Source organism: Salvelinus fontinalis, chromosome 38, assembly GCF_029448725.1.
Source record: "Salvelinus fontinalis isolate EN_2023a chromosome 38, ASM2944872v1, whole genome shotgun sequence".
NCBI classification, from domain to species: domain Eukaryota; kingdom Metazoa; phylum Chordata; class Actinopteri; order Salmoniformes; family Salmonidae; genus Salvelinus; species Salvelinus fontinalis.
This window is the reverse complement of record NC_074702.1, coordinates 1,057,163-1,069,545: the sequence shown is the minus strand read 5'-3', so window position 1 is coordinate 1,069,545 and position 12,383 is coordinate 1,057,163. Positions and strand designations below refer to the sequence as shown.

The following is a 12,383-nucleotide window of genomic DNA, read 5'->3' as shown; positions in this document are numbered from 1 at the left end:
GAGCACACAGGCACACAGAGATCAACAAATCAGATGATGTACATATGGGGGCATACAAACAACAGTGTACATCAACATGTACATACATCTATCATACATTGTTTTGCCATCTGAATGGAGGCCTCGTCATTTGTGTCATTAAGATGATGATTACCATAGTAAAGGGTTGTTGAGGTACCTGTAGTGTAAAGGGTTGTTGAGGTACCTGTAGTGTAAAGGGTTGTTGAGGTACCTGTAGTGTAAAGGGTTGTTGAGGTACCTGTAGTGTAAAGGGTTGTTGAGGTACCTGTAGTGTAAAGGGTTGTTGAGGTACCTGTAGTGTAAAGGTACCTGTAGTATAAAGGGTTGTTGAGGTACCTGTAGTGTAAAGGGTTGTTGAGGTACCTGCAGTGTAAAGGGTTGTTGAGGTACCTGTAGTATAAAGGGTTGTTGAGGTACCTGTAGTGTAAAGGGTTGTTGAGGTACCTGTAGTGTAAAGGGTTGTTGAGGTACCTGTAGTGTAAAGGGTTGTTGAGGTACCTGCAGTGTAAAAGGTTGTTGAGGTACCTGTAGTGTAAAGGGTTGTTGAGGTACCTGTAGTGTAAAGGGTTGTTGAGGTACCTGTAGTGTAAAGGGGTGTTGAGGTACCTGTAGTGTAAAGGGTTGTTGAGGTACCTGTAGTGTAAAGGGTTGTTGAGGTACCTGTAGTGTAAAGGGTTGTTGAGGTACCTGCAGTGTAAAGGGTTGTTGAGGTACCTGCAGTGTATAAAGGGGTGTTGAGGTACCTGCAGTGTAAAGGGTTGTTGAGGTACCTGTAGTGTAAAGGGTTGTTGGGGTACCTGTAGTGTAAAGGGTTGTTGAGGTACCTGTAGTGTAAAGGGTTGTTGAGGTACCTGCAGTGTATAAAGGGGTGTTGAGGTACCTGCAGTGTAAAGGGTTGTTGAGGTACCTGCAGTGTAAAGGGTTGTTGAGGTACCTGTAGTGTAAAGGTACCTGCAGTGTAAAGGGTTGTTGAGGTACCTGTAGTGTAAAGGGTTGTTGAGGTACCTGTAGTGTAAAGGTACCTGTAGTGTAAAGGGTTGTTGAGGTACCTGTAGTGTAAAGGGTTGTTGAGGTACCTGCAGTGTAAAGGGTTGTTGAGGTACCTGTAGTGTAAAGGGTTGTTGAGGTACCTGTAGTGTAAAGGGTTGTTGAGGTACCTGTAGTGTAAAGGGTTGTTGAGTTACCTGTAGTGTAAAGGGTTGTTGAGGTACCTGTAGTGTAAAGGGTTGTTGAGGTACCTGTAGTGTAAAAGTACCTGTAGTGTAAAGGGTTGTTGAGGTACCTGCAGTGTAAAGGGTTGTTGAGGTACCTGTAGTGTAAAGGGTTGTTGAGTTACCTGTAGTGTAAATGGTTGTTGAGGTACCTGCAGTGTATAAAGGGGTGTTGAGGTACCTGCAGTGTATAAAGGGTTGTTGAGGTACCTGTAGTGTAAAGGTACCTGTAGTGTAAAGGGTTGTTGAGGTACCTGTAGTGTAAAGGGTTGTTGAGGTACCTGTAGAGTAAAGGGTTGTTGAGGTACCTGTAGTGGAAAGGATGGTTGAGGTACCTGTAGTGTAAAGGTACCTGTAGTGTAAAAGGTTGTTGAGGTACCTGTAGTGTAAAGGGTTGTTGGGGTACCTGTAGTGTAAAGGGTTGTTGAGGTACCTGTAGTGTAAAGGGTTGTTGAGGTACCTGCAGTGTAAAGGGTTGTTGAGGTACCTGCAGTGTAAAGGGTTGTTGAGGTACCTGTAGTGTAAAGGCACCTGTAGTGTAAAGGGTTGTTGAGGTACCTGCAGTGTAAAGGGTTGTTGAGGTACCTGTAGTGTAAAGGGTTGTTGAGGTACCTGTAGTGTAAAGGGTTGTTGAGGTACCTGCAGTGTAAAGGGTTGTTGAGGTACCTGTAGTGTAAAGGGTTGTTGAGGTACCTGCAGTGTAAAGGGTTGTTGAGGTACCTGTAGTGTAAAGGGTTGTTGAGGTACCTGTAGTGTAAAGGGTTGTTGAGGTACCTGCAGTGTAAAGGGTTGTTGAGGTACCTGTAGTGTAAAGGGTTGTTGAGGTACCTGCAGTGTATAAAGGGTTGTTGAGGTACCTGTAGTGCAAAGGTACCTGTAGTGTAAAGGGTTGTTGAGGTACCTGTAGTGTAAAGGCACCTGTAGTGTAAAGGGTTGTTGAGGTACCTGTAGTGTAAAGGCACCTGTAGTGTAAAGGGTTGTTGAGGTACCTGCAGTGTAAAGGGTTGTTGAGGTACCTGTAGTGTAAAGGGTTGTTGAGGTACCTGTAGTGTAAAGGGTTGTTGAGGTACCTGCAGTGTAAAGGGTTGTTGAGGTACCTGTAGTGTAAAGGGTTGTTGAGGTACCTGCAGTGTAAAGGGTTGTTGAGGTACCTGTAGTGTAAAGGGTTGTTGAGGTACCTGTAGTGTAAAGGGTTGTTGAGGTACCTGCAGTGTAAAGGGTTGTTGAGGTACCTGTAGTGTAAAGGGTTGTTGAGGTACCTGCAGTGTATAAAGGGTTGTTGAGGTACCTGTAGTGCAAAGGTACCTGTAGTGTAAAGGGTTGTTGAGGTACCTGTAGTGTAAAGGCACCTGTAGTGTAAAGGGTTGTTGAGGTACCTGTAGTGTAAAGGGTGTTGAGGTACCTGTAGTGTAAAGGGTTGTTGAGGTACCTGTAGTGTAAAGGGTTGTTGAGGTACCTGCAGTGTATAAAGGGGTGTTGAGGCACCTGCAGTGTAAAGGGTTGTTGAGGTACCTGTAGTGTAAAGGGTTGTTGAGGTACCTGTAGTGTAAAGGGTTGTTGAGGTACCTGTAGTGTAAAGGGTTGTTGAGGTACCTGTAGTGTAAAGGGTTGTTGAGGTACCTGCAGTGTAAAGGGTTGTTGAGGTACCTGTAGTGTAAAGGGTTGTTGAGGTACCTGTAGTGTAAATGGTTGTTGAGGTACCTGTAGTGTAAAGGGTTGTTGAGGTACCTGCAGTGTATAAAGGGGTGTTGAGGTACCTGCAGTGTATAAAGGGTTGTTGAGGTACCTGTAGTGTAAAGGGTTGTTGAGGTACCTGTAGTGTAAAGGGTTGTTGAGGTACCTGTAGTGTAAAGGGTTGTTGAGGTACCTGTAGTGTAAAGGGTTGTTGAGGTACCTGCAGTGTATAAAGGGGTGTTGAGGTACCTGTAGTGTAAAGGGTTGTTGAGGTACCTGTAGTGTAAAGGGTTGTTGAGGTACCTGTAGTGTAAAGGGTTGTTGAGGTACCTGTAGTGTAAATGGTTGTTGAGGTACCTGTAGTGTATAAAGGGGTGTTGAGGTACCTGTAGTGTAAATGGTTGTTGAGGTACCTGCAGTGTATAAAGGGGTGTTGAGGTACCTGTAGTGTAAATGGTTGTTGAGGTACCTGCAGTGTATAAAGGGGTGTTGAGGTACCTGTAGTGTAAAGGGTTGTTGAGGTACCTGTAGTGTAAATGGTTGTTGAGGTACCTGTAGTGTAAAGGGTTGTTGAGGTACCTGTAGTGTGTCCGTATGGTATCCAGGATGTACTGCACTCCATACTTCTTCCTCATGCGCTGCTTCCTGTCCTTGATCACCGACGACAGGTACTGGACATGGCCTTCACAGACAACACATCAATATGAGGTACTAGACATGGCTTTCACAGACAACACATCAATATGAGGTACTGGACATGGCCTTCACAGACAACACATCAATATGAGGTACTGAACATGGCCTTCACAGACAACACATCAATATGAGGTACTAGACATGGCTTTCACAGACAACACATCAATATGAGGTACTGGACATGGCCTTCACAGACAACACATCAATATGAGGTACTGAACATGGCCTTCACAGACAACACATCAATATGAGGTACTAGACATGGCTTTCACAGACAACACATCAATATGAGGTACTAGACATGGCTTTCACAGACAACACATCAATATGAGGTACTAGACATGGCTTTCACAGACAACACATCAATATGAGGTACTAGACATGGCTTTCACAGACAACACATCAATATGAGGTACTAGACATGGCTTTCACAGACAACACATCAATATGAGGTACTAGACATGGCTTTCACAGACAACACATCAATATGAGGTACTGAACATGGCCTTCACAGACAACACATTGCACACATTGGTTGTCTCCCGAATGGCACCCTATTCCCTATTTAAGGCACTACCAAAAGTAGTGGTGCACTATATAGGGAATAGGGTGCTATTTAGGACACAAGTCCTTCACTTCTATGTCATTGCCAATGCAGTCTGAAAATGTACCAGTGGAAAACAGCATTCATTTATATGATGTCGCGAGTACAGACTTACATCCTGGAGGGCATTGATTCATTCAGTATCAGTGGGTAATGGTTATGATAATATATTCCCTCTGTACCAAAGGGTTATGTCTCAGTCTGTCTCTAGATGTCCCTGGGCTACATGCATATGAAAGGGGCAGAGTTCGCTTTGACAGAGCCGACCAAAGTCTGTTGATACTGGGATAGTCCTGCACACTGTAGGGGCGACACGCTAGACATAACCCTCCCAGATCTGTTTTTGCTGTAGCCAACAACTACTCTGATGTTCAAAGGCCTACAGAACTGGCAACCAGGCTATAGTGGCTGACTGCTCTTACCCAAACACACAGCGAAGTGGCTGCTCCTCCAGATGTGGTAGTCTACTGGTTACCAGGCTATAGTGGCTGACTGCTCTTACCCAAACACACAGCGAAGTGGTTGCTCCTCCAGATGTGGTAGTCTACTGGCTACCAGGCTACAATGGCTGACTGCTCTTACCCAGACACACAGCAAAGTGGTTGCTCCTCCAGATGTGGTAGTCTACTGGCTACCAGGCTACAATGGCTGACTGCTCTTACCCAGACACACAGCAAAGTGGCTGCTCCTCCAGATGTGGTAGTCTACTGGCTACCAGGCTACAATGGCTGACTGCTCTTAACCAGACACACAGCGAAGTGGCTGCTGCTCCAGATGTGGTAGTCTACTGGCTACCAAGCTACAGTGGCTGACTGCTCTTACCCAGACAGACAGCGATGTGGCTACTGCTCCAGATGTGGTAGTCTACTGGCTACCAGGCTACAATGGCTGACTGCTCTTAACCAGACACACAGCGAAGTGGCTGCTGCACCAGATGTGGAAGTCTACTGGCTACCAGGCTATAGTGGCTGACTGCTCTTACCCAAACACACAGCGAAGTGGCTGCTGCTCCAGATGTGGAAGTCTACTGGCTACCAGGCTATAGTGGCTGACTGCTCTTACCCAAACACACAGCGAAGTGGCTGCTGCTCCAGATGCGGAAGTCTACTGGCTACCAGGCTATAGTGGCTGACTGCTCTTACCCAAACACACAGCGAAGTGGCTGTTGCTCCAGATGCGGAAGTCTACTGGCTACCAGGGTATAGTGGCTGACTGCTCTTACCCAAACACACAGCGAAGTGGCTGCTGCTCCAGATGCAGAAGTCTACTGGCTACCAGGGTATAGTGGCTGACTTCTCTTACGGAAACACACAGCGAAGTGGCTGTTGCTCCAGATGCGGAAGTCTACTGGCTACCAGGCTATAGTGGCTGACTGCTCTTACCCAAACACACAGCGAAGTGGCTGTTGCTCCAGATGCGGAAGTCTACTGGCTACCAGGCTATAGTGGCTGACTGCTCTTACCCAAACACACAGCGAAGTGGCTGTTGCTCCAGATGCGGAAGTCAAATAGCAGGTGTTGGTAGAGCTGCAGGAGCAACGGACTGTTCTCCTCACTGGATACCTGCTCCAACAGGAACTGACACGCCATCAGAACAGACATGTCCATCATACTACCTGGGACCTAGGAGAAAGAGATGGGAGAGGGAGAGATGGGGAGGGTAGAGAGAGATGGGGGAGGGAGAGAGAGAGAGATGGGGGAGGGAGAGAGAGAGAGACGGGGGAGGGTAGAGAGAGACGGGAGAGGGAGGGAGAGAGAGACGGAGGTGGGAGAGAGAGAGACGGGGAGGGAGAGAGAGAGAGAGAGAGATGGGGAGGGAGAGAGAGAGAGAGAGAGAGAGAGAGAGATGGGGAGGGAGAGAGAGAGAGAGAGAGAGAGAGAGAGAGAGAGAGAGAGAGAGAGAGAGAGAGAGAGATGGGGAGGGAGAGAGAGAGAGAGAGACGGGGAGGGAGAGAGATGAGATTGTCTACTTTGGCAGAAATGTGCTTCTCATAACATGCTCCATGTAACACGAGAAGGGTAGAAGATTAAAAAGGGAGACAAGATGTACAAGTGTTTGTACTGTTTATCTGTCCTACTGTAGGGAGAATCAGAGGAACCAAGGTGTGTTTGTACTGTTTATCTGTCCTACTGTAGGGAGAATCAGAGGAACCAAGGTGTGTTTGTTTTATCTGTCCTACTGTAGGGAGAATCAGAGGAACCAAGGTGTGTTTGTACTGTTTATCTGTCCTACTGTAGGGAGAATCAGAGGAACCAAGGTGTGTTTGTACTGTTTATCTGTCCTACTGTAGGGAGAATCAGAGGAACCAAGGTGTGTTTGTACTGTTTATCTGTCCTACTGTAGGGAGAATCAGAGGAACCAAGGTGTGTTTGTTTTATCTGTCCTACTGTAGGGAGAATCAGAGGTACCAAGGTGTGTTTGTGTTATCTGTCCTACTGTAGGGAGAATCAGAGGAACCAAGGTGTGTTTGTACTGTTTCTCTGTCCTACTGTAGGGAGAATCAGAGGAACCAAGGTGTGTTTGTGTTATCTGTCCTACTGTAGGGAGAATCAGAGGAACCAAGGTGTGTTTGTACTGTTTATCTGTCCTACTGTAGGGAGAATCAGAGGAACCAAGGTGTGTTTGTGTTATCTGTCCTACTGTAGGGAGAATCAGAGGAACCAAGGTGTGTTTGTTTTATCTGTCCTACTGTAGGGAGAATCAGAGGAACCAAGGTGTGTTTGTACTGTTTCTCTGTCCTACTGTAGGGAGAATCAGAGGAACCAAGGTGTGTTTGTACTGTTTATCTGTCCTACTGTAGGGAGAATCAGAGGAACCAAGGTGTGTTTGTACTGTTTATCTGTCCTACTGTAGGGAGAATCAGAGGAACCAAGGTGTGTCTGTACTGTTTATCTGTCCTACTGTAGGGAGAATCAGAGGTACCAAGGTGTGTCTGTACTGTTTATCTGTCCTACTGTAGGGAGAATCAGAGGTACCAAGGTGTGTTTGTACTGTTTATCTGTCCTACTGTAGGGAGAATCAGAGGTACCAAGGTGTGTCTGTACTGTTTATCTGTCCTACTGTAGGGAGAATCAGAGGAACCAAAGTGTGTTTGTACTGTTTATCTGTCCTACTGTAGGGAGAATCAGAGGAACCAAGGTGTGTTTGTTTTATCTGTCCTACTGTAGGGAGAATCAGAGGAACCAAGGTGTGTCTGCATCATCTGTCCTACTGTAGGGAGAATCAGAGGAACCAAGGTGTGTTTGTTTTATCTGTCCTACTTTAGGGAGAATCAGAGGAACCAAGGTGTGTTTGTACTGTTTATCTGTCCTACTGTAGGGAGAATCAGAGGAACCAAGATGTGTTTGTACTGTTTCTCTGTCCTACTGTAGGGAGAATCAGAGGAACCAAGGTGTGTTTGTGTTATCTGTCCTACTGTAGGGAGAATCAGAGGAACCAAGGTGTGTTTGTGTTATCTGTCCTACTGTAGGGAGAATCAGAGGAACCAAGGTGTGTTTGTTTTATCTGTCCTACTGTAGGGAGAATCAGAGGAACCAAGGTGTGTTTGTTTTATCTGTCCTACTGTAGGGAGAATCAGAGGAACCAAGGTGTGTTTGTGTCATCTGTCCTACTGTAGGGAGAATCAGAGGTACCAAGGTGTGTTTGTACTGTTTATCTGTCCTACTGTAGGGAGAATCAGAGGTACCAAGGTGTGTCTGTACTGTTTATCTGTCCTACTGTAGGGAGAATCAGAGGAACCAAAGTGTGTTTGTACTGTTTATCTGTCCTACTGTAGGGAGAATCAGAGGAACCAAGGTGTGTTTGTTTTATCTGTCCTACTGTAGGGAGAATCAGAGGAACCAAGGTGTGTCTGCATCATCTGTCCTACTGTAGGGAGAATCAGAGGAACCAAGGTGTGTTTGTTTTATCTGTCCTACTGTAGGGAGAATCAGAGGAACCAAGGTGTGTTTGTACTGTTTATCTGTCCTACTGTAGGGAGAATCAGAGGAACCAAGATGTGTTTGTACTGTTTATCTGTCCTACTGTAGGGAGAATCAGAGGAACCAAGGTGTGTTTGTGTTATCTGTCCTACTGTAGGGAGAATCAGAGGAACCAAGGTGTGTTTGTGTTATCTGTCCTACTGTAGGGAGAATCAGAGGAACCAAGGTGTGTTTGTTTTATCTGTCCTACTGTAGGGAGAATCAGAGGAACCAAGGTGTGTTTGTTTTATCTGTCCTACTGTAGGGAGAATCAGAGGAACCAAGGTGTGTTTGTTTTATCTGTCTTACTGTAGGGAGAATCAGAGGTACCAAGGTGTGTTTGTTTTATCTGTCCTACTGTAGGGAGAATCAGAGGAACCAAGGTGTGTTTGTTTTATCTGTCCTACTGTAGGGAGAATCAGAGGTACCAAGGTGTGTTTGTTTTATCTGTCCTACTGTAGGGAGAATCAGAGGTACCAAGGTGTGTTTGTTTTATCTGTCCTACTGTAGGGAGAATCAGAGGAACCAAGGTGTGTTTGTTTTATCTGTCCTACTGTAGGGAGAATCAGAGGAACCAAGGTGTGTTTGTTTTATCTGTCCTACTGTAGGGAGAATCAGAGGTACCAAGGTGTGCTTGTTTTATCTGTCCTACTGTAGGGAGAATCAGAGGAACCAAGGTGTGTTTGTTTTATCTGTCCTACTGTAGGGAGAATCAGAGGTACCAAGGTGTGTTTGTTTTATCTGTCCTACTGTAGGGAGAATCAGAGGTACCAAGGTGTGTTTGTTTTATCTGTCCTACTGTAGGGAGAATCAGAGGAACCAAGGTGTGTTTGTTTTATCTGTCCTACTGTAGGGAGAATCAGAGGAACCAAGGTGTGTTTGTTTTATCTGTCCTACTGTAGGGAGAATCAGAGGTACCAAGGTGTGTTTGTTTTATCTGTCCTACTGTAGGGAGAATCAGAGGAACCAAGGTGTGTTTGTTTTATCTGTCCTACTGTAGGGAGAATCAGAGGAACCAAGGTGTGTTTGTTTTATCTGTCCTACTGTAGGGAGAATCAGAGGTACCAAGGTGTGTTTGTTTTATCTGTCCTACTGTAGGGAGAATCAGAGGAACCAAGGTGTGTTTGTTTAATCTGTCCTACTGTAGGGAGAATCAGAGGTACCAAGGTGTGTTTGTTTTATCTGTCCTACTGTAGGGAGAATCAGAGGTACCAAGGTGTGTTTGTTTTATCTGTCCTACTGTAGGGAGAATCAGAGGAACCAAGGTGTGTTTGTTTTATCTGTCCTACTGTAGGGAGAATCAGAGGTACCAAGGTGTGTTTGTTTTATCTGTCCTACTGTAGGGAGAATCAGAGGAACCAAGGTGTGTTTGTTTTATCTGTCCTACTGTAGGGAGAATCAGAGGAACCAAGGTGTGTTTGTTTTATCTGTCCTACTGTAGGGAGAATCAGAGGTACCAAGGTGTGTTTGTTTTATCTGTCCTACTGTAGGGAGAATCAGAGGTACCAAGGTGTGTTTGTTTTATCTGTCCTACTGTAGGGAGAATCAGAGGAACCAAGGTGTGTTTGTTTTATCTGTCCTACTGTAGGGAGAATCAGAGGTACCAAGGTGTGTTTGTTTTATCTGTCCTACTGTAGGGAGAATCAGAGGTACCAAGGTGTGTTTGTTTTATCTGTCCTACTGTAGGGAGAATCAGAGGTACCAAGGTGTGTTTGTTTTATCTGTCCTACTGTAGGGAGAATCAGAGGTGGCGAATCGCATCTCTGCATGTCTGGCAGACATATCAGTGTGGATGACGGATCACCACCTCAAGCTGAACCTCGGCAAGACGGAGCTGCTCTTCCTCCCGGGGAAGGACTGCCCGTTCCATGATCTCGCCATCACGGTTGACAACTCCATTGTGTCCTCCTCCCAGAGCGCTAAGAACCTTGGCGTGATCCTGGACAACACCCTGTCGTTCTCAACTAACATCAAGGCGGTGGCCCGTTCCTGTAGGTTCATGCTCTACAACATCCGCAGAGTACGACCCTGCCTCACACAGGAAGCGGCGCAGGTCCTAATCCAGGCACTTGTCATCTCCCGTCTGGATTACTGCAACTCGCTGTTGGCTGGGCTCCCTGCCTGTGCCATTAAACCCCTACAACTCATCCAGAACGCCGCAGCCCGTCTGGTGTTCAACCTTCCCAAACTCCCTCACGACGCCAGGACAGCGGAGTCAATCACCACCTTCCGGAAACACCTGAAACCCCACCTCTTCAAGGAATACCTAGGATAGGATAAAGCAATCCTTCTGCCCCCCCCCCCCCCCCCCCTTAAAAAATTTAGATGCACTATTGTAAAGTGGCTGTTCCACTGGATGTCATAAGGTGAATGCACCAATTTGTAAGTCGCTCTGGATAAGAGCGTCTGCTAAATGACTTAAATGTAAATGTAAATGTAGGTACCAAGGTGTGTTCGTACTGTATCATCTGTCCTACTGTAGGGAGAATCAGAGGAACCAAGGTGTGTTCGTACTGTTTATCTGTCCTACTGTAGGGAGAATCAGAGGAACCAAGGTGTGTTTGTGTCATCTGTCCTACTGTAGGGAGAATCAGAGGTACCAAGGTGTGTTTGTTTTATCTGTCCTACTGTAGGGAGAATCAGAGGAACCAAGGTGTGTTTGTACTGTTTCTCTGTCCTACTGTAGGGAGAATCAGAGGAACCAAGGTGTGTGTGTACTGTTTCTCTGTCCTACTGTAGGGAGAATCAGAGGAACCAAGGTGTGTTTGTACTGTTTCTCTGTCCTACTGTAGGGAGAATCCGAGGAACCAAGGTGTGTTTGTGTTATCTGTCCTACTGTAGGGAGAATCAGAGGAACCAAGGTGTGTTTGTACTGTTTCTCTGTCCTACTGTAGGGAGAATCAGAGGAACCAAGGTGTGTTTGTTTTATCTGTCCTACTGTAGGGAGAATCAGAGGTACCAAGGTGTGTCTGTACTGTTTCTCTGTCCTACTGTAGGGAGAATCAGAGGAACCAAAGTGTGTTTGTGTTATCTGTCCTACTGTAGGGAGAATCAGAGGAACCAAGGTGTGTTTGTTTTATCTGTCCTACTGTAGGGAGAATCAGAGGAACCAAGGTGTGTTTGTTTTATCTGTCCTACTGTAGGGAGAATCAGAGGAACCAAGGTGTGTTTGTGTCATCTGTCCTACTGTAGGGAGAATCAGAGGAACCAAGGTGTGTTTGTACTGTTTCTCTGTCCTACTGTAGGGAGAATCAGAGGAACCAAGGTGTGTTTGTACTGTTTATCTGTCCTACTGTAGGGAGAATCAGAGGAACCAAGGTGTGTTTGTACTGTTTATCTGTCCTACTGTAGGGAGAATCAGAGGAACCAAGGTGTGTTTGTTTTATCTGTCCTACTGTAGGGAGAATCAGAGGTACCAAGGTGTGTTTGTACTGTTTATCTGTCCTACTGTAGGGAGAATCAGAGGTACCAAGGTGTGTTTGTACTGTTTATCTGTCCTACTGTAGGGAGAATCAGAGGAACCAAGGTGTGTTTGTACTGTTTATCTGTCCTACTGTAGGGAGAATCAGAGGAACCAAGGTGTGTTTGTTTTATCTGTCCTACTGTAGGGAGAATCAGAGGAACCAAGGTGTGTTTGTACTGTTTATCTGTCCTACTGTAGGGAGAATCAGAGGTACCAAGGTGTGTTTGTACTGTTTATCTGTCCTACTGTAGGGAGAATCAGAGGAACCAAGATGTGTTTGTTTTACCTGTCCTACTGTAGGGAGAATCAGAGGAACCAAGGTTAAATGACTAAGTCAGGTAAAACTGTCTGTCGTTGAGGAAGTCACTCTCAACGTGACATGGTGTGTGACAGTGTGGTACTATGACTGGGAGTCACTGTGTGTGTATGAGGGGTGTGTGTATGAGGGGTGTGTGTGTGAGAGGTGTGAGTGTGTGAGTGGGGGAGTCAGTGTGACATTGTGTGTGTGTTGTGTTTGTATGCGTGTCTGCGTGTGTGTGTGTGTTTAGGGGTAATTGTGTGAGATTGTTAGAGCAGGGTTTCCTAACAGGATGCTCAGCCCAGCAGTCATATATACCCTCATATCCTGTCACACCACCAGCCCCCCTTCCTCTACGCTCCTAGAAACCTCCTCTGGAATGTACTGTAGGATGATGATGCTCTGGTCTGGTCATTAGCTACTACAGTACCGTAGGATGATGATGGCTCTGGTCTGG

At 46.1% G+C, this 12,383-nt stretch overlaps 1 protein-coding gene across 4 annotated transcripts in view; it reads right to left on the bottom strand.

Moving 5' to 3' along the window:
• nbeal2 (neurobeachin-like 2) overlaps nt 1-12,383 on the bottom strand; it is a 126,395-nt gene that overhangs the window by 47,084 nt on the left and 66,928 nt on the right. For all 4 annotated transcript variants that reach the window (XM_055902953.1, XM_055902954.1, XM_055902957.1 and 1 more), the window contains 2 exons: nt 5,669-5,828; nt 3,486-3,588 (listed from right to left, as the gene is read on the bottom strand). In XM_055902953.1, coding sequence (XP_055758928.1) covers nt 3,486-3,588; nt 5,669-5,828 — 263 coding nt within the window. The remainder of the gene's footprint in view (nt 1-3,485; nt 3,589-5,668; nt 5,829-12,383) is intronic.